The 21014-nt window shown below is 42.9% G+C and overlaps 2 protein-coding genes across 2 annotated transcripts; one reads left to right on the forward strand and one right to left on the reverse strand.

The window, feature by feature from the left end:
* rbm38 (RNA binding motif protein 38) lies at positions 1-15117 on the forward strand. Its single transcript, XM_034126411.1, has 4 exons — positions 1-452; positions 1999-2122; positions 3627-3681; positions 13573-15117. Exons 1-4 carry the CDS (start codon positions 231-233, stop codon positions 13919-13921), a joined length of 750 nt encoding a protein of 249 aa, XP_033982302.1. The 5' UTR covers positions 1-230; the 3' UTR covers positions 13922-15117.
* A 2546-nt stretch (positions 15118-17663) lies between these two features.
* On the reverse strand, positions 17664-19744 carry mipb (major intrinsic protein of lens fiber b). The gene is made up of 4 exons (XM_034126412.1): positions 18935-19744; positions 18455-18619; positions 18291-18371; positions 17664-18088 (listed from the first exon to the last, which is right to left on the reverse strand). The coding sequence occupies exons 1-4, from the start codon at positions 19292-19294 to the stop codon at positions 17903-17905; spliced, it is 792 nt and encodes a 263-aa protein (XP_033982303.1). The 5' UTR covers positions 19295-19744; the 3' UTR covers positions 17664-17902.
* Between the last annotated feature and the right edge of the window lie 1270 nt (positions 19745-21014).

Raw genomic sequence — 21014 nt, forward strand, 5'->3', positions numbered from 1 at the left:
ACATGAGGTTCAGAGACACCTGTCAGGAGGACTACACATCCAGAGCTACACATCCAGAAGCTGCGTGTGATGCAACTGGGCGCTGCTGCGTGTTTGACCCATAGACTATAAGGTTTGACCATGGACTCTGCTGTCATCAGAGCGTCTCGGTGACCAAGCAGCGTAAAGTTATTCGGCTGCTTTCTTGTCTCTATTCGTGTTATTCCTCTTTAATAGTCTCCACAAGCCGCATGAGTTCGCCGCTGTTTCTAGGTCAGCTGGTCGGGGTTCCTTTAGAAATAATGCACCCCACCATGGAGAAAGACACGACTCACACCAAGATCTTTGTCGGCGGCTTGCCATATCACACCAACGACGCTTCACTTCGGAAATATTTCGAGACTTTCGGGGACATCGACGAGGCTGTGGTTATCACAGACAAACAGACGGGCAAGTCCAGAGGATACGGCTTTGTAAGTTAATTTAACTTCCCATGTTCTGGTAGAATAAACGAGTAGTTTAACACATGAACAGTGAGAGATTGGCTTTAATTAAGGCTTTATCAGTTGCTCTGGCTTTAATTGGATAGGCTGGAAACACACTACATCGTGCCTGTAGCAGCCAGTAATGAGCTTGAAGAGACTTTATCTATATGGTTAATTGTATTTTCGTTATTATTGCCTTAGAGGCTGCACACTGCCACTTTGTTCCAGCAGCAGCCATGTGCAGTGTGTCTGGTGGCGGCAGTCACATGCTTGAAGCATGAGTAGCAGATTATTTCAAACAAGTGTGTCATCAATTATCTCTGCATTCCCAGAGTGAGCAACACATGAACAAATGAGCACAGAGACACAGTATACCTAAGTGTGAGGAAAAGAGAGAGAGAGAGAGAGAGAGAGTGAGTTGGTAATGAGCTGCATCTGTGGACAGATGTGTGTGTGTGTGAGAGAGAGAGAGAGAGAGAGAGAGAGAGAGAGAGAGAGAGAGAGAGAGAGAGAGAGAGAGAGAGAGAGAGAGAGAGAGAGAGAGAGAGATAAGATATGATAGAGAGCGATATATCGATATTAGCTCGAGATAGAGAGATTGAGATCGAAGTAGCGAGATCTCTCTCTCTCTCTCCCTCCTCTCTTCTCTCTCTCTCTCTCTACCTCTATCTTCATCTCTGCTCTCTCTCTCTCTCATTTTTTACATGTCAGTTGGCTTTGCAAGATAAGGCTGCAGCAGTTTCACTTTGACTTCCTCCCATGCAGCCCCTCCCCCATCTACCACGATGTGTTTATTTTCTATGAGGGACTGTGAGCTTGTGTGTGTGATTGAACTGACATGAAGCAGTTCAAATTATCTCTGTTTCTGCATAGCCAGTGAGCAAATCAGAGTTGTTTTAGGACAGCATGCTCATTTCATCCCTGACTTCTCCTTGGGGTATGCGATTCCCTGCAGAAGCTTCTTGAACCTGGCCTGAGTCTGAAGCCGAGAAACGAAAGCAAGCCAGGCAGTTTTACTTTCAGTATTGTGTGGGTGTGTGTGTGTGTGTGTGTGTGTGTGTGTGTGTGTGTGTGTGTGTGTGTGTGTGTGTGTGTGTGTGTGTGTGTGTGTGTGTGTGTGTTGTGTGTGTGTGTGTGTGTGTGTGTGTGTGTGTGTGTGTGTGTGTGTGTGTGTGTGTGTGTGTGTGTGTGTGTGTGTGTTTCAACCTTCACCCCCTCCCACTGCTATCTGCCCACTCCTCAACTCATTCCCTCGAGGTAGATTCCAGTATTTCATCCTTGGCAGCCCTGTATAAAAAAAGAAAGAAATCTGCCTCCTACATGAGCTCCATCGGAAGCTCACTGATGGCTGTCTTCATGTGGTGGAGTCAGTGTCTCCTCAAACATTTAGCAAAACGATTGAATCATTTGAGGAGAGACAAGGACAGCAGGCCCTCCCCCCTCATGAATCACTCCTTCAACACTCGATACAGAAGCTTTCACATGACGCTTGAACAGTGATTATTTATCCCTAATGCTCTGACATCATCAACAGGTGACCATGGTGGACAGGGGAGCAGCAGAGCGGGTGTGTAAGGACGCAAACCCCATCATCGACGGCAGGAAGGCCAACGTGAACCTGGCGTACCTGGGAGCAAAGCCTCGCAGCGCACAGACCAGTAAGTGTTAGATCACAGCCACACACTCAGGGTTTACAGTTATATCAGAAGGTTTGTCTGGATCATGTTCAACCAAATATCCACAAATGATAAAAAGAATAAGGCCGGTTATATTCTACCGGTTATATAACCCCGTTTGTTACTACTAAAGAAATATTTTAAATGATGTCACAAGTATGTTGTTTCAGCTGTATTGTTGTCCTAACATCCATATAACCTTTGGTCTGCAGATACTTAAATCATCCACTACAATAAACATGAAATCATCTGTGTTTTAAGGTCAACAGTACTGTATGTCTACTGTCACATGGTAAAGCTTACTACTGCATATTCTGGGTAGAATAGTCCAAAACGAATTGGGTGTATTAAATAGATTCCTGCAGGAATTGGCTGTCAAATATCACTGCATTCTACAGGTGCAGGAAATCTAAAGGAAATGTTTCCACATATTCTGTGCTTGCAACATTACCATATTATGGTGGAGGTCCTGTTGAGTTTCTGCTAATCTCTGCATGATGGTTCCCTGAAATGAAGAGAAGCACACAGCTGCCTGGAAGATAGTAGATACATCTATAAACCGATGAATATGTCGACAAATTTGAGGTCAGTGGGATAAAACATGCACAACCACTGGTATGCTTTCTTCAGCCAACTGTCTGTGCTCATTCCCACAATACCTCACTCTTTGTTTTCTTGATTAAATGCACAGCTTTCATGCCGCAGGGCTTTTTTAGTGTTAACCACCAGCACACACGCTTTGTGCTTCCCCCTCCGATGTCTCGCTGCACACCAGACCCTGACAGCAGCTCTCCCTCGCCGCTTTGTTTAAAAGCTCGCTGGCTGAAATACCGTCAAGTGTAGGTATGATTGACAAACACAGGCGCCAACAACAACTGACTGTGTGTCCTTATTCTTGGGCTGCGACGCAACCCCCCGAGCCTGCAGCTGATGGGAGATGGCAGCGCTTGGTGTTTTGTTATTCTGTGTGAGAGAATAGGAGAGGAAGAGAATAAGAAGAGCAGGAGGGGATGGGACTGTTAAGAACAAGAAAATAACAGCGTGACTGTCTCCTCTTTGTGCTGGCGAAGAAATAAAATGTGCAGTTAGATATATATATACATTTGAACAAAAGAAAGGGTGCTGATGAAGAAGTCATGGCTGCACAGTGAAAGGAGATATAAGAAAGGAATACTAGCTGGAGGAATGTTGACAAGAAGTCAGAGGAGGAGGATACATTTCTCCTTTCTTACTCAGCTTCATCTGATTCCCGGTGAACTCTGGAGGCAGCGAGGTCACAGATGTTTGTGTTCAATGGAGCGCTTTATTATTTCGTATCGAGCATGTGTGTAAACTGAGGGAATAACAGATACCTCCGGATGCATGCAAACATCTGAGACAAACAGGCAGAGAATCAGCTCTTTCCTCGTCTGCCCGTCTCTCTTTATGCAGCCGGTAGCTGAGATATCCATCCTCACCGCTGCCTGTCTTTCTTCTTTGTCTGCAGGTCTCTCTGTTGGAGTTCAGCAAGTCCATCCTACGTGGGCTCAGAGGCAATATGGGTAAGACGGAGAAGAATCAATAGCTCTATTTCCATCTCTCTTTCTTTCTGTCACACCTGCCTCCTCCTCCTCCTCAACACAATACATCTCACTCCTCCGTCCTTGACATTTGTAAGCACTTGATGCTGTTCTCCACCCGGGGTTATGGTGGTTATTGCCACGTATGTGTAAAGAAAGAAAAGAAGGCATCACATACAACTCAAATGATGTGTGTTCAGATATGTTCAGCCCTGCACACATATCTGTATCTTTTCTTCACGTTTTGATTTGTCTTCTGTCGTCCCCCTCTCTCTTTCTGGGCCATTAAACACACAAGAAGCTACATTCTGAATTTGTGTCATGCATGACTTGGGCTTTACTGAGGCAACAAGCCATTTAGTCTAACTTCCCTACATCCTTTCTCTAAACTGCTGCCATTACCTCTTTTTTCCTGATGTTCGTGCATACAGAGAAATTATATTATAACTATTTAATGTTTCTGGGGATGTCAGCCAGATATCCCACAAGAGGTTGAAAGCTTAATTCATATTTCTGCATTACAGATGAACGCTTTATAAATGTAACTACATGAGAGACACAGGGAGACACAGGGTGACAAGGACACGGAAAGAACTGTGATTGGTTTCTCTTGATGCCTATGGAGAAGGCTGTTTGTGAAGACTATGTTTAGGAATTTGAAGAAAGACTGAGTTATCTTCTGCTTCTTATTAACACATGGCAAACTCAGATATGTTAATTGCACATCACTGTCGAATAGGAGTTTTTGAACTTTAGAATCCAACAGTGTAGGATAAGGGCACATGAAAGGGGACGCAGGGTGAGCAGGAAAAAGTTTGATTAAAACAACTATATTATACTACCTTTAAAGGTGGGGTAGGTCATTTTGGAGAAACCAGCTCGAGTGCGCTAGAATTTGAAAATACACAGCCGGAAAAAATCTGCCACTTCCTTACAGAGCCCCTCCTCCAACACACACGAACGCGCACATGACCAATGAGGGCACGAGATAAGTTTGTGCACAGATGGAAGGCTGACAGGCAGGTAGGCCATCCAGTTATTTTAGCTGGGCCGGCTAAAATGATTGGTCGTGCTTTTTACAGTATTACGGCTTCCACAGATGACATTTTTTTATGGATTTTTTGTCAAAGCACTTAAGATATTCATTGCTATCGGGACGTTAAGAGCATTCCATGGAATATAACAAAAAGTGTATCTCGAGCCGGTTTCTCAAACTTACCTACCCCGCCTTTAATGTTCAAAAAGGTATTTTGTTTTTCATACTGTGTGCTGCAGCTCCTCTTTTCACCCTCTGTCTGAAACCAGAGCCCAGTCTGCTCTGATTGGTTAGCTGGCTCTGTTGTGATTGATCAACCGCTTATATACAGCCACTTACGTACAATGTGTTTGAGCGCTATAGAAGGGCAAGTGTTACGTAGTGATGTCAATATGATACGTAAGTAAACAAAGGAGTCCAATGGAGGTGTTTCACGCAGGGGGAGGGTGTGTTAGAGAAACTCCCTCTGGAGGAAACTTTGGGATTTTAGCCTTTGCAGACTATTTAGACAAAATAATAATCATAATGAAGGTTCTGTCAGTGTTCCTAATGTACTGGAACAGAGGCTTTGTAGGTGGCTTTCTCAGAAACTATCCTTGTCCTGAAAACTTCTTGTTATCCACATGTTTACAGGAAGACGGACGTTCTGCCTCCTCATCCAGAGTCCCTGGGTTTCAGTGTCAACTCAAAAACAAAAAACCTTATTGAGTCACTTCCTAATAATAACAGGATGATTCATTTCAAGGGCTGTTACACTGTAGGTCGAACCCCTATTACACCTACTGAGGCGTGACTCAGATATTCAGTGTTGTTGTTTAGCTTATCTTAGACAATGTTATTGTTAAATGAAATATCTGCTGTCTGGGGAGAAGAGAGCAAACATGTTTTGGTCTTTGGTTGCTTGAAAAGTTTGTATCTTCTATATTTAAGAGGTGTTTTGAAGCAACATGCACGGTGTGGTGTTTTGGAAAAAGAGGTTTCCACACTGACTTTCTGCAGGAGGACAAGTTCTGATGCTGCAGCCACAGAGAAGTCCATTAAAAACCTCAACTGTTCTGAGTGCTATTAATATTGCAGTCCTCAATGTCTGAATGAGTGATGAGGGAATTGAGGCTGACCCAGATGAGTCTATGAATGAGTGATGACGGGCTGATTGAAAGTCTCCCACGTTGAGATCGGACATCGGAACCAAAGGGAGTTTTAATCTCTGCTTCAGGGAAGAGTCACAGCTTCGACACCTCGCAAACTGGAACAACAGAGGCGGAAACATCACCTGGCACACTAACAAACAAACACACCCTTCAGGCAAACACACACAGGAGGTGGCACTTTGTTTATCAGAGTGGAAACATCTGCAAATTGAAGCATTAAGATGTTTGTAACAGATTTGTAGGGTGTTTCCTTGTTTAGGATTTGGTGTGTTTTGCATTTTAACAATTACAAAATTGATGATTCATGCATTAATCAGTCGTGAAAGAATACATTTAACTAATGTCTGGGTTTCCACTTTGTGAAGTGACTTATATTGGAGAGAATGTAATTGATAAAGTGTTGTGGATGATTTTTACCTTCAAGCAACAGTTACATGAGAAAGTCACTGCTTTCCTTTAAATGTAACTTTCAACAATAATTATTGACAACTTTATAAAACTTTCATTTACATTTTTTATTCAAATCAATGTTTCAATTACACTACCATACATTGAGGTCATCATCAATCCTGTTTCCAAACCTAGAACAAAAATGCACAGAGATATTCGATTAAAAAAGATTTAAAATAGAGAAAATAAGCAAATCCTCAAAATAAATCCCAAACATACACAGGAAAATCATTACAAATAAATTCCTTTGCTAAAATAATGCACTGAAGATATATCGATGTAACTTAGGTCAGTTGGTTTTGTCGTGTTTTTGGATTAAAGTTTTATGTAGAAGAAGAAGCGATACTAGTTTTGCAACAACTATAACCTCCCACAAGGTCCCACACAGCTGCAAGGTGTTGTTGGCTTTCAGTGAAAAGCAGATTAATATCAGATCAACAGGAAACTCTCTCAACCTTAATATGTCACTCTGTGGTTTAATTACTTTAGATTATAAAGTAGACCGAAACTCTTAAAGGGTTAAATAAGACACACATCCGGACAAATCCTTTATATTTTCCGTTATGCAAAGGGTGCATCTGTCCAGCTCAGATCCCTCTGCTCCGAGGCTCCTTGTGTCTTTGACATGATCAGTATGACTGCAGTCACATTCCGACATTTCTTGGGCAAGTCAAGGACTTTTATTTTAAGAACAAGCTATAACTTGTGATTTGAACAGGCCTGTGCTGCTGACAAAGAACAGGAGTCTTTTCAGTCCATCACAAAATTACAGGGATGTCGGTGTAGCAATCAAAAGTTTTCCTTCGAGATACAGATTCATTGAAACTGTTTATACTACGCACACTTGTGTTTTTAAAGTGACACCATTTGTTGTGGTGGATATGGTCGCACTTGCTTTACATTCATTCACATAAAAATATGGTTACATTTTGCTAACAGCATAGGTTAGCAAACCCCCTTCCCTCCCCACTCCCATTGCTCCCCGGGCGCTGTACAATAGCTGCCCACTGCTCCTAGTACTACACTCCTGGTACTAGGATGGGTTAAAAGCCTATAATGTTTTCATTGTCCTATTAAAGGTGGGGTAGGTAAGTTTGAGAAACCGGCTCGAGATACACTTTTTGTTATATTCCATGGAATGCTCTTAACATCCCGATAGCAATGAATATCTTAAGTGCTTTGACAAAAAATCCATAAATAAATCTCATCTGTGGAAGCCGTAATACTGTAAAAAGCACGACCAATCATTTTAGCCGACCCAGCTAAAATAACTGGATGGCCTACCTGCCTGTCAGCCTTCCATCTGTGCACAAACTTATCTCGTGCCCTCATTGGTCATGTGCGCGTTCGTGTGTGTTGGAGGAGGGGCTCTGTAAGGAAGTGGCAGATTTTTTCCGGCTGTGTATTTTCAAATTCTAGCGCACTCGAGCTGGTTTCTCCAAAATTACCTACCCCACCTTTAACACATGTTATATGACAGGTATTCAACACAGAATATAAACATTTGTAAAATACATGATTCAGATTAAGAATCACTGGCTCGATTCAACTCTGTCAAAATGAAATCTTCCCAACTACACCTCCAAAAGTCTCTAATTAACACATGTTGTATAATCTTGATACAGAGTGTATTACTTTTGGAAAGAGCCAGGATAGGTTTTCCTCTGAGTTAAGCTCTTTTAATAGGCTAACCTTCATGCTCTAGCTTCACGTTTACTAGACAGAATAGACAGAAATGGTGTTGTATGTCAAACTTTTTCTTAAAATCTCTATACTTGATCCATCTATAATATCATAATATCTCTGCAGGTCTTTTGTTCCCTTTTCTCCTTCTCCTCCCAGGGGGCTTCAGGGTCTGACACTCCCATAATTAAACAGCAAATAACAAAAACAAACTCAAACAAAGCACAGCTCCGTCTGCTGCTCCTGCGTATTTGCTTTAAGTTTTAAGAGGACAGAGGACGGGTTGACGCCAAATGTGGCTTTGAGGTTCAGCTGAATCGTGAGGGAGGAGGGGGGAGATGTTCTCTTACGGGGGAGGGTGTGTGTGTGTGTGGGGGGGGGGGGGGTGCATCTGTCGCCCATGGCTGCCTGCTGTCTGCCTTTAGCACCCAACGTCGCTGCTTGGCAGAAGTGAAATTACATTTCCTCTTTAACATTCTGGTGTTTATTATTTTGAGAGACGGAAAGGAGATGGATGTGCGGTTTAAGGTGGGGGGGGCGGCAGTACTTCCTGTTGAAACAGTGGGAGGAGGGGGGGGGGGGGGGGGGAGACAGACTAACAGCACACCTGTGGCCGGGCGTAGTTTTGTCTGGGTGCAGTGAAGCTTTAGGGCCGGCGGTAGACGTGACGCTGGAGCTCGTTCCTGTGTTCGAGGGAAACATTTTCCTCAGTCTTTTTGAGGAAACATAAAACATGTCGACTGCTTTCACACACCCCCGACCGTTTACTCTCCACAGTACGTCTCTGATTATTTTCTCTCTTCCTCTTCGGCTGCCTTCCTCCCCCTCTAAATGATCTCTCTGTCTCAGCCTGAAGTTATCACTCTTATCTGTCTGTCGAGGGGGTTCAGGTTGACAGTGAATCCTCCGGTGTATATTTATTTTATCCGGGGACCCAATTAGGAGAGGCACTTTTGTCGCATGAAAGCCTAATTTGGAGAACATGAAAAAAGGTCTTGTTTGAGGCACAGAAAGCTCCCATTTTGTTCAGTTGTCTGGGAAAAGATGACAAACATTTTGATCTATATTCAAAATGTAGTACTTTGTTGGAACCGTAAACTGATAATAGGCATGGAAATATACAAATCTAGATTAATGCCAACCTTTAATGAGCTAGCTAACTCAACACTTGATTTACACATCATTTACCTGCAGGTGCTTCACAGTAAAAACCTCTAACCGCTTGTAATGTGTTAGCATTTAGCATTAATATGCAGTAAATAGACACGTCATAAATGGTTTATTCACACATTATAATCTAGTTGTAGGCAGAAATAAGGGTGCTAATTAATGTATTTGGCAACCATTAAAACACCTGGATAAATCATTAATGAATCCATGATAACAGTATGGATAGAAACACCTAATTGTGTCTATGTAGTATATTTATTCATAATTAAATTAGAATAAGGAAAAATATTATGTATTTCGTGCTGTATATATGTTGAATGAAGACAACCAGTATATTGTCTAATTATAATTATACAAGTTACAGGTGCTTTTTTAGTAAGAGCTTGACAAGTAGACTAATGTGTGCTGTTATAACTGCATAAAGCTACATTATAGTGTATCAGAAACCATTAAAATATTCATATAATGCTTGTAAATTCTTAATAAAGTTTAGTTAAAGTTTAAATTAACTGAGGTTATAATTGTTGTTTAGTTTCTTGTTATAGGATCAGCACTGGATTATTTTAAATGCTTGCTGGATTTGAACAAGTGAAAGTAAGCTTTGAAAACACATATATTTATTTGTAGATTTGACACTCTGAGCACATACCATCTGGTATGGTGATACTTAATAAGATTCGGTAAACAAGTCATAGTTCCTCTACCCCACGCAGCGCTGTTTGTATTAATATGTTAATTCAGATGTCTTCTTGCTTGCTGACATGAGGGCTGAGTGTCCAGCGCTGATGTTGGCCTTTCTATCTCTCACTCTCCCTCCAGCTGTGTGTGTGGGTTTATGGAGAGAGGACGAAGGGTCATGTGTGTGTGTCTCCATGAATGTCTGTTTGTCTCTTTGACTGACTCATCCTCCTCACATCTCTGATCCGAACTATTAAAAGCGTGGCTGTCCTGAGGCATGAGGGATATGATGGGTGATCCTCTCAGCATCTCTCCCTCCCGCTCACTCCTCGCCCAACGAGTCCCGACCTCGACCCCGTTTTTAATTTTTATTCAGTACATTCTTTCTCTGTTATCCCCGCCGCCTTGATTTGAGGAAGGTCTGTGAGGGGGAGTGCAGAGGAAGCCGGGTTTGAGGGAGTAAACCTGGAGAGGGGAGACAGTGGAGGTTATTTTGCTCTCATGGGTCTGTTAGTGAGCTAAACCCATACAGCTGCGCCAATTAGCCCTGCTGTGCCTGAACCCCCCCACCCACACACCCACACACACACACACACACACACACACACACACACACACACACACACACACACACACACACCCATTCACATCCTTTTCTAAGCTGCTTAACCGACTACACAAAACCCATTAAGTGTTGTTTCTCTCAGACTTGCATGTTCACTTTTGCTGCATGGGTGCTTTGTAATTGATGTGAATGTTTGCGTGCATGTTTGTCTACACCCCCTGCTTACATGTGTATACTGTATATATACATGTGTGTTTGACATCCAGCAATGATGCCAGGCATTGGGAGGAGAAAATGTGAGGCGCAGCTCCCTCTCTCGTACGATGCTGCTGTCACATTGAATCTGTCAGGCAGCGCCGCACAGCCGTGGGAATGACGCTGCACTTCTGCTGCGGGAGAGACTGACGGAGCTGGAGAGGGGAGAGGGGAGAAGGGATTCACAGGGGTCATGGGGGGGGGGGGGCGACGTTAGCTTCAGCTGGGCTTTGACTTAATGTGATGTTGTGTGTCGTTAGTCTTCAGGTTTAACCCTCCGTCAAGGTGCTGCTTTCGTGCTGCTTCCCGTTATAGTCTTGAAAACCAATTTTCTCAGTCAGATTCTTACTCTTACTGTCTGATGTTTTAAAAAAAATAAAATTGGCAGCAACTTAAAGCAGTTTTTGGTTTGGTAAAACAAGAGATATCTGTTTTTTCCCCAATGTTTATCTGTGGGTTTCTTTCATTGGTTAAAGTGGGACAGGGCTCAGTTTGTAAAAGTTGCTGTTAGCATATTTCTGTGCAGCATTCAGAGCAACATTAGAAACGGAATGGGATGACAGTTGTTGTGGGGATGTTTGTTTATGTTACCGGGACCCTGTCAACCCCCTGCCTGCACGCCGCTAGTGTTTTCAGACTTAAGGCCGTACTAAAATCTAGATTGTAGAAGGAGCGTGACACAACACCTCCCACTGAGCTCTAAACATTATACATCATAAATATGTATAACAGCAGGATACATATAGTCTTTATCTTCCATATTGTCGTACATTAGAGGGGGGGGCTTCTTTCTGAACTTTGGCAAGAAATCAAGTAAAAGTATTTCCTAAAATCTGTTTATTCGATTTTTCCTTTCAGTGAGAAATAAAGACAAAATCCAGACAATCTTTATTTGAAATGTATTTTAAGTCCTAAAAGGTTTACAAAATGTAAACTGTATCAAAATAACTGTGTGGGAATAACAGTGAAACACAAACACCTTATAGATAACCCTTTTATAACAGCCTAAAATCAACTTAAAACAGTTAAATCAAGTGAAGTATTATTTAGTTTGGCTTTTATACGAACAGATACATAGATTATTTTTTCAGGTAGACATTCAAATTAATCAAGGATAATTCTGGGGGAATTCAGGATCCTCAGATGGACTCAGTAGAGTTAAATGTAGGCGTTAAGTAAGGTTAAATAAACTAAAATGTGTGTCATTTCGGAGAATGTTTGCAGTCATACTGTACATACTGGTGTGTGCCTGTGTGTGTTGTGCACACAGCAGAGTGAGTGTGAAGTCCCTCTATTTGTTGTGTAAGCATCTGATCCCTGCTCTGGCTCTGTTTGTGGGTAAGCATCAGCAGCAGCTCTGACTTCAGACTCAGTGACAAGGTTACTGTCAGGTTAACGGCTTTGTCTTTAGGCGCAGATCACGGGAGCGAAAGTGTTAAAATCTGTCATGTTCGGTTGTTTTTACTTAAGCAGAATAACCCAGTTCCTCTGATATTATCTCTGTTGCTCTTGCCAGATGTAAGTGAGGCAGTTCAGGTTAAGTGGGCAGCCTCAGGCAAGGGCATGAGTGAATACAGGAGGACAGTGGAGAACATTCTCTCTCATTACTGCCGTGGCTCCGAGTATCAACACTCTCTTACACTACATCTGTCGTGTGTGTGTGTGTGTGTGTGTGTGTGTGTGTGTGTGTGTGTGTGTGTGTGTGTGTGTGTGTGTGTGTGTGTGTGTGTGTGTGTGTGTGTGTGTGTGTGTGTGTGTGTGTGTGTGTGTGTGTGTGTGTGTGTGTGTGCGCAGGCAATACAATTCAGAAATGACATTTTAGATGTCAAATTTAGAAATACAACATTGTGATTTAGGTTCTCTCTTCTATTGAGCGTTTTTGATTGGGTGATATTTTTTATTTGGGACAAATCGTTTGAGTATTTCTCAGAAAGTGTGCTAATTAAGCTTAAACACAAGGGAGAAGGTCTATTTTCAGGCAACAGTGCTGATAATTGCTCTTAAAGGAGGAAGAGGACGCCTTAATAGGACTCAAGCTTTTTAATCTTGGGATACAATTAGTGAAGAAACTACAGTCTGTTTGTTCATGTTGAAACGTGCAGCTGCTGGCTTTGATTGTTTGTCTGTCTCTGATTACTGTTGTTTAACTGACACTTAATAATCAAAAGAGATCTCACACCATACAACGTTTTGAACACACATTCTCCAGATTTTGCAGCGTTGTCATCGGATATCACAGATTTGGATGTGTCAGTCCTCTGTAATTTCTTCCGTTTTTTGATGAACATGTGTTTTTCAAATTTTTTGCAAACATGTAAAGATATGAAAATGTCATATAAACATATTAAGAGCTCTATTGTCATTGGCTTAACGATAAAACTGTAGTTGCTTCTTCAGTCAGGTGCCACCATAGACTGATTATTAAAATGAGACTATAAAATTAAGATTTATAGTCTTTGGGTGCCACCAAATAATTTAGAGATTAAACACTATACAAGTACAGTATATAGATATCAGTATTAAATATGCAAATGCTTCTTTAGATAGACCTGCCATAAAACACAAGCTGTTAATTTTACAATTACAGTACACCAGACTAAATTTAAATTTGAGAAACTGGAACATGACATTTTTGTTGTCTTTACGCAGAAATTAAACGAGAAGAAAATTGAATTATGTTTCTATTTTTACAACCAAAAGCACAACCACTTTTCTTTTTTTTTTAAATAAAAATAACTAAAAGTACATTAGAAAAAATAAATTAGACAACAGTAATTACTTACAAAATATACAAAATGCAGAATACAATTGTGATTCTATTATTATTGATGGCTTTGAATTTTCTTTTTCTCCACCAATTGACTGATGATGTCCTCTGTGTCCAGGCTGGCCCAGCAGTACGTGTACCCCCAGGCCTTCCTGCAGCCCAGCCTGCTGCTGCAGTCCCAGCTCGGCCCCTCAGCAGCGCTCGCCTCCCCCTACCTGGACTACAGCTCCGCCTACAGCCACTACGCCCACCCCGGGCTGGAGCAGTACCCCTACGCCGCCTCACCCTCGCCCTCCGCCGGCTTCCTCAGCTACAGCTTCTCCCCTGGCACGTCGGCGCCCACTCTCACCGCGTCCCCGAGCCCTCCGACCGCCATGCATCCTTCCCTGGCTGCACTCAGCGCCATGTCTGCCCCACCGCAGGCCTTCCTGCACTACCCCCTGCACCAGCCCAACCGCATGCAGTGAGCGACCCTCAGCTGCAGGACTGATGATTCAAAGCAGCGTGACTGTTGACCTGTGACTTCATCTTGGATGAGACTGGATAACCAGGGAGAGAGTGTGACGTAATCAAAAGGGCTTTAAGAAAACACTCTCATTCCTGTCTTTTTATATATATATTATTATTATTATTGTTGTAATAGTTGATGAAAATGTTCCGATGCTACTGTCATGAGCATACGATCTGAATGTTTTTCATACTTGGCAGACGTCAGGGACTGGAATAGGACGGCTGGTAATCTGGACGTTTTTATCTTATTGCTGCTGTTGGAGGCAGGCCGACTGCTGGAGAGCGGACATGTAAAGACAAAGAGAAATATGTCTGTTTGACATGATGCTGCGGCTGCAGTTTCTCCAAAGGTACTGAACTGAATGCTGGATATTAGCCAAGCTGAGTTCCTCTTTCAGAAACGACGGTCCAATGACCTCCTCTGCAAGGTTACCTTTCTGTCTACGGCCTTAAAGATCTCCCCCTATCTCTCTCCACCTGGTTCACTTTGTGTTTGTCATTCTGATTAGTCTCTCATCTCAAATGAACAAAATGTTTATTGCGGTCCCTTTCATCTACCGCTGGCAAGTCATTTCACGGTGATAATCACAGTTTAACAGAATATGCAATTATGATGATAAAGGATGAACATTAATAAGGTAGACAACACTGATATTTTGTTTTTATATCGCTACCGCTAGATATCACTGAGAGAAGGTCTTTGTTAACACTCTAAAGTCATTTCATTATGTTTCAGCAGCAGCTTATTAGCCTATTTGGAGCAGCAGTGTCTAGATTTGGTCGATGGGGACTGTTCGGTTTAATGATACTTAGATGACACAGTTGTCAATACATATCACGTGTTTGGATGTAGGTGATGTTTTTACTGAATGTGTGTGAGTGTATTTGGTGTCTCTGTGTGTGAGTTGAGTGAGAGAGAAATGGAGCGATGCAGTATACGCCAGTGTCAGGACCGAGCTCCTTTTCCAGCCCATTGTACTGCTCAGAGTTGTTTCTTTGTTTTGTTTTTCCCATCTGCAGAAAACAAGACAGTCGTGCAGTGATGATACTGGAGTCTCACGGTGCTGCGGCGCCACCTTAGTAAAGTCATAAACCAAGCCATACATCACATTTTAAACAAATATGCAAAATAAAATGAATATTCGTAATAAGACTTTTTTAATTGTGGTTCAATTACAGTTATTGTGGTTAAAGATATAATGCTGCATGATACTACCAAGAACTTTTAGGGTCATACATCAGTCATATAAGATATTTTGTCTATCATCGAGATACTCTACAAAAACGGACTCGAAAAAGTTTGGAGAAGAGGATCACATTGGTTTTAGGAATAGTTTAACATTTAGGGAAACACACTAAGAAGATGATTAGCTCACTAATTAACACATTACATTTTTTCTTTTAAACAAAGAAGAAAAACACTTGTTTTAAGGTTACCTTTACTTGTTGGGTAACAGTTTAGAAATTGTCCCGTAAAACAGTGGATTGTTGTTTTGACACTTTTGTGTTTGTAAATATTAAATTAACAAGATCTAAAGTAAGGTGTTAATTACTGAGCTTTAGAGGTGATGCTAGGCTGATTTTGTGACATTTAAGCCAAGCTGTTTCCTCTGTTTCCAGTGTTGCTTAATTAAGCTAACCAGCTGCTGTTTAAAATTAACTGTTGTGGTTAATATTACTCATATCTATCTTGGCTTCTGAATCTAAATAAGGAAGCACTTTCATTTTTATTTATTTTTATGTCGTTAACTGTTCATTCTGGATTGTCGTTTATGTGACTGCACTGTATCTCTCTTCCACCTGCCATGACAGTTAAAGGACAAAGCCAGCTATATTTCTATATTTTTTAACAACAAATCCTATGAAAACACCTTCAATCTTTCTCTCAATATTTTCAGACTTCTCATGCTTGTCTGTGGATCTCAGCTCATTCCTCAAAATGTACACCTCACGATGTATTTGCTTGGGACTACTTTCTGCTGCGGACTGATACACATTCGCTCTAGTGATTTCCAGCAACAGGTCAATGTTTGTAGGCTCGTCTCAACATAAAATAGAAATGCGGAGGATCACGATAATGAAGGGAAGCGTCACCCAGTGCAACAGTGTGGCTCATTGATGTGTTTTATTTACGGATTTGACAGCACAATGGAGCTCGATGGCACATAGGCAAAGATATATCAGGTTTTGGCTGAACAGACAATACTTTACAGTAGAATGAACTTACTGTTTGATGTTTTCATGGGAATTGTTGAACATAAAATGGAGAATAACACTAGACTGTCTTTGTTTTGTCAGCGCTCTTGGGGTGGAGTCATGCTGTTGTTTATCAGCAGTGTTGACAAGAACAGAAGGGAGATTAATGAAAGTGTTTCTTATCAAAGACCAGCAATAGTACGCCTTTGGGTAAACCCTGTTTTTACCTAACAACCCCTCCCTTAACCACATCTCTCTATATGCCTCAAACTAATGTCACCCCTTAAAACTATTACTAATTTTTGATAAAGCAAATAACCCATTGTGAACGTTAACCTTTGATGATTATTTTTCGTCCAAAAAGCATTCATGAACTAATTAAATGTTAAATGTGGGAGTGACGTGGGCTCTTTTCGCCCTCCCCTGGCCAAAATTATTAACTGCAGCTTAATATTTTGGCCTTGCACAACTCCACAAAATGCAAAAGAAGAAAAAAGACTCAAACCACGTATCAAGTTTTTATGTTTATTATCATTGAAATGTTTATTGAAACACCTTGTGCTCCCAGTAAGGATCAAATAATAAAGGAGACTCAATGTAAAGCTTGCACAGCCGATCTGCAGTGAACAGATACTCTCAAAGTCTGGGATACAACATTTCCTTTGGATGTGCTGGTTCAGAACAAAAAAGCAGATGGTTTATGTAAAAATGAATATCATAGCAAATACCACAGTGAGGGGAGGAGTAATGATCATGTCTTAAAAATGGATGACAAAATGAACACAGTTAATGGAACAAAACAGGAGAGCGGTAATGAAAATAAAACAAAATAAAAAGTATTGTATCTGCAATCTTGATCACACATATACACACTCACTTGCAAACACACTCATACGCACAGGCAGGCGCACTCACATGCACACACTCACTCTCACACACACACGCACACACAAACACAAACCCACAGATAAAATGTAGTGATTGAAAATATTGAAACCCTGGTAAAATCTAATGGTATCATACATCCACGTCTTGTGTCTGAAGTGCAGAAAACAAAATGAACCTTAAAAAAAAAACTAAAATGGAGATAAATTCAGATGAATAATGAAAAGCATGCCCATCTTCACTGGTCTAACCCAACTTGAAACGACCACAAACCCAGAGTGTTGCCCTCTCTACCCTAACCCTAACCCACACCCCCACCCCTTAACTCCAGCCTCATCTGCCCCATGCCCTCTTACCCTTCTTATATCATACCCACATCCCCGCCTCACCCTCATCCTCCCCTCTGACCTCCCCTCTGCCTCCCTAAACCTCTCCACCCAACTTCAGGGTTTCCACGCTCCTCTGAGCCGCAGATGAAAGCTCGTCTGAGAGGAGGAAGCAGGCGGGTGAGGGGGGGGGGGGGGGGGGGGGGGAGGAGGAGACGAGGCGGCTGCTGGTTCAGGCTCTGGACACCATTTATGAAAAACACAATGTCCAGTTGAGAATACAGAGTGAGGACTGGGGGGTAGAGGAGTCTTGTTGTGTGTTGAGGTTGAAGGTTGTGAACCTGTTTGTAGGTTTTCTTTTACAGTGGCTCTGGAAAATAAATGTTGTCATGTGTTAGTCTAGATGTGAGTATTTGGGTTAGTCTAGTGCGATGTTGTGTGAAGGCATGGGGCGTTGGCGGAGGTGGGGTTGGCGTAGCTCAGGGCCTTGTCCCTCATCCCTCGGCCCCAGTGGGGGGGGCAGGGGCCGGTTTATAGGGCTTGCGTCTTGAGCTCGATGGGCTCCCCGCGGGTGTCCTGCTGGGTCTCGCTCTCTGGGGGCCGGCTGCCCTTCAGTGTGGCGAGGCGCTCGGAAAGACCCCTCATGCGGGGGAACAGCATGAAATCGTACAGAAGGGCGCCCATTGCACCTCCTATCATGGGCCCCACCCAGTACACCTGCAGGCAGACAACAGCAGCTTTAGGTTAGATAATGTTCTTTCATTTCTATAGATAGATAGATGATAGACTTTATACATCCCAAATTGGGAAATTCATTTGTTACGGCAGCGTATGTTGAAATATGTTTATAGCAATTTGACCTATCATTTATTCACTAAATATATTACGTTCTCAGATTCATAGTGCCTGCAGGTCTTACCCAGTGGTTGACAAAGTTCCTGAAGAGCACAGCAGGGGCGAAGGACCTGGCAGGGTTCATCCCAGCACCGGTGTAGTACATCTACAACACAAGACACTTGTTGCTGCATCTGTGTTTTAAAATACGTCATTGTTATTTGATATTTATGTTTCCATGCGTCTCACCCCCATCAGATGTCCAATGGTGACGGAGAAGCCGATGGATAGGGCAGCAGATCCCATGCGTCCGTTTCTCCTCTCATCGGTCACGGCGAAGATGCACACCACGAGCTGCATGGTGAGGAAAACCTCCACAGTGGTGCCCATTCCCAGACTGATGCCCGGCTGCAGCTGGAGATACAACAGGTGGATGAAAATATTATTACATAAGTCAATGACATCTCAGAGTCTCAGAGCTGTACTGGAAATAATAAATAAATACTACTGAATTTGTATTTTATTTACAATGAGCTACTTGAACACATTTTTCGGTAGTTCTTTATAGTTTAGACCATGGCTTCAAAGGTTTGTTTTACTGATAAGATACCTCACTGATGATAACACCCTTAACTTTAAAATGTATGCCATGCAATGCATAGTTGAAATCAGCCTACCCAGAGATCAATGCTGGACTTGTTTTCTGAAACATCTCTGTTGGTTTCTTACCGTGTTCATTGCCATGTTTCCTCTCATGTTTCCGGGTGTGACACCGTACAGCACGGCGGCCCCAGCTACAGCGCCCAGGCACTGGGCGGCCATGTAGAAAATGGCGCGGAAAAGAGACAACTGTGAGCCAATCAGGTAGGCGAAGGTGACAGCAGGGTTAATGTGGCCGCCGCTGATGTGGCCGATGGACTGGATGAGGGTGGCAGCTGCCAGCCCAAAGCACAGGGCCACATGCAGGACGTGATGAGGCCCGGTGGTCCAGCGCAGGGCGGCACCCATGCCGAAAAACACGAAAAACATGGTCCCGAAGAACTCGGCGAAGACCGCCCGCCAAAAATTCATTGACCTGAACTCCCACATGGTGACCGTTCAGCAGAGGCTCTCCACTAAAAATAAATCTAGAAAAGGTAGATCTGTACCTTTTAAGTCTTCGGCAAGCGCCAAAAATAACAAAAAAGGATCTCCCTTTTTTTGTAGTCTGACCAAAAACACTCAGAACGTCAACAGACGAATCCACTCAAAGGATCTTTACCAAACCGTGAACCGGGTTGGTAAAGTCAAATCAGCGTTTGCCACCTCTGTCCACTTGTCGCAAAGACATAGGTGTGAGATGATGTGGAAGTGTGGGTGGAGGTCTCAGGTGGGATGCGTTGTCAAGAGACAGTGGGGATCAATGCTAAAGGGGGTTTTCTAAAGTAGAGACGGGGATAGACAGTGTCCGGTGGACCTTTTAGCCTCTCTGACGGAGTGGAGAGGGCCAGACAGGGGCTTTATAATACCCCCCCAGGGGCCCCAGGTGACGCCATAATCCCCCTATATGGCCAAGGGCGGGGGTTGCAGTGCTGGACATCCTAAATCAAACAAACTTAACCCCTCTGTCGCCCCCCTATAACAGAGCAAGGCCAAAAGAGAGGTAACCCAGAAAAAGACACAGATAAAATGAGATGAGTGGAAATCAATAAAAGACATCTAGTGGGAGGTGAGAGTTTTAGGATAAAGGGACGACTCTGAGTATTTGTATCTTAAATTCAGCGTGAAACTTTGAGAGGGGGTCAGCTAGAGCCAAGAAAATAATGTTTTCTTGGGGCGTATGTCATCTGTTGACATATCATAACTGTCATTTTCAGTGGTCACAAATGCTGATAGACATGGACAGACAACACAAACATGCGTGCACAAAGACACACACATGCACACACACACATAGACATATACACAAGTGCACATAATAGTTGGGGCCCCGGACGGAAGTGCCCAAAGCTAACAGCGCTGAACTGACCCATACACTGAAACGCCTGACCCTGTGAAACCTTTGTGTTTAGCCGCATGTGTGCTACGTATGGACGGAAGAAGACAAAAATACATATTAAAACAGAGCAATAGTTAAATAAGTATTGTCTTAAATATGCAAAGTGATAATGTTTATTGCCTCTTTTTATTGTTCTGGAGAAAATTACACCACTAAGCACTGCCGATGATAACAGGTTGTCTTTACGAGGCAGCAGTTGGAGCAGAGGCCTGTGGTTATGCACTCTTAGACGTGAACTTGAGTTTGCCTCAGAGCTGTCACCGCTCTACAGCTAATAGCAGTGTCGTGGAGACAGCAGAAGGTGATGATAACGTGGAAAAAACACAAATCAACAAACAAAAAGCAACAAAACAACAATTATTGTCCTAACACTGCTTGTGATTGTGTCTTCTGGTGTGACCGGGGCTTCTAGGAGGTGCTCGGCAGTGGGGTTCATTACGTGACCGTGTGTGTTTGTATATCTCTGTATGTGTTTGTATATTTGTGTGTGTGTGTGTTGCAGGACGAGTAAAGGGAGTGTGGGGGGGGCCGGCGGGTCGCAGCACTGGGGCATCGCGCTGACCAGTCAAGAGCCATCACTGTTGGGGGGGGGGGGGGGGGGGGGGTGAGAGCGAGGAGGAGGGGGGGGGGGGGGACAGACGATGAATGCACAATGCTGAGCTTGCCTTTTTGACTCCCTTTTATACATGTTAGAAAGAACACACACAAAGCAAAATGCTGGCGGCACTGTGGCAGTTATAGCCATTGTGCACATTGTGTGTGTGGTGTGGT

Source organism: Trematomus bernacchii, unplaced genomic scaffold, assembly GCF_902827165.1.
Source record: "Trematomus bernacchii unplaced genomic scaffold, fTreBer1.1, whole genome shotgun sequence".
Classification (NCBI taxonomy): Eukaryota; Metazoa; Chordata; class Actinopteri; order Perciformes; family Nototheniidae; genus Trematomus; species Trematomus bernacchii.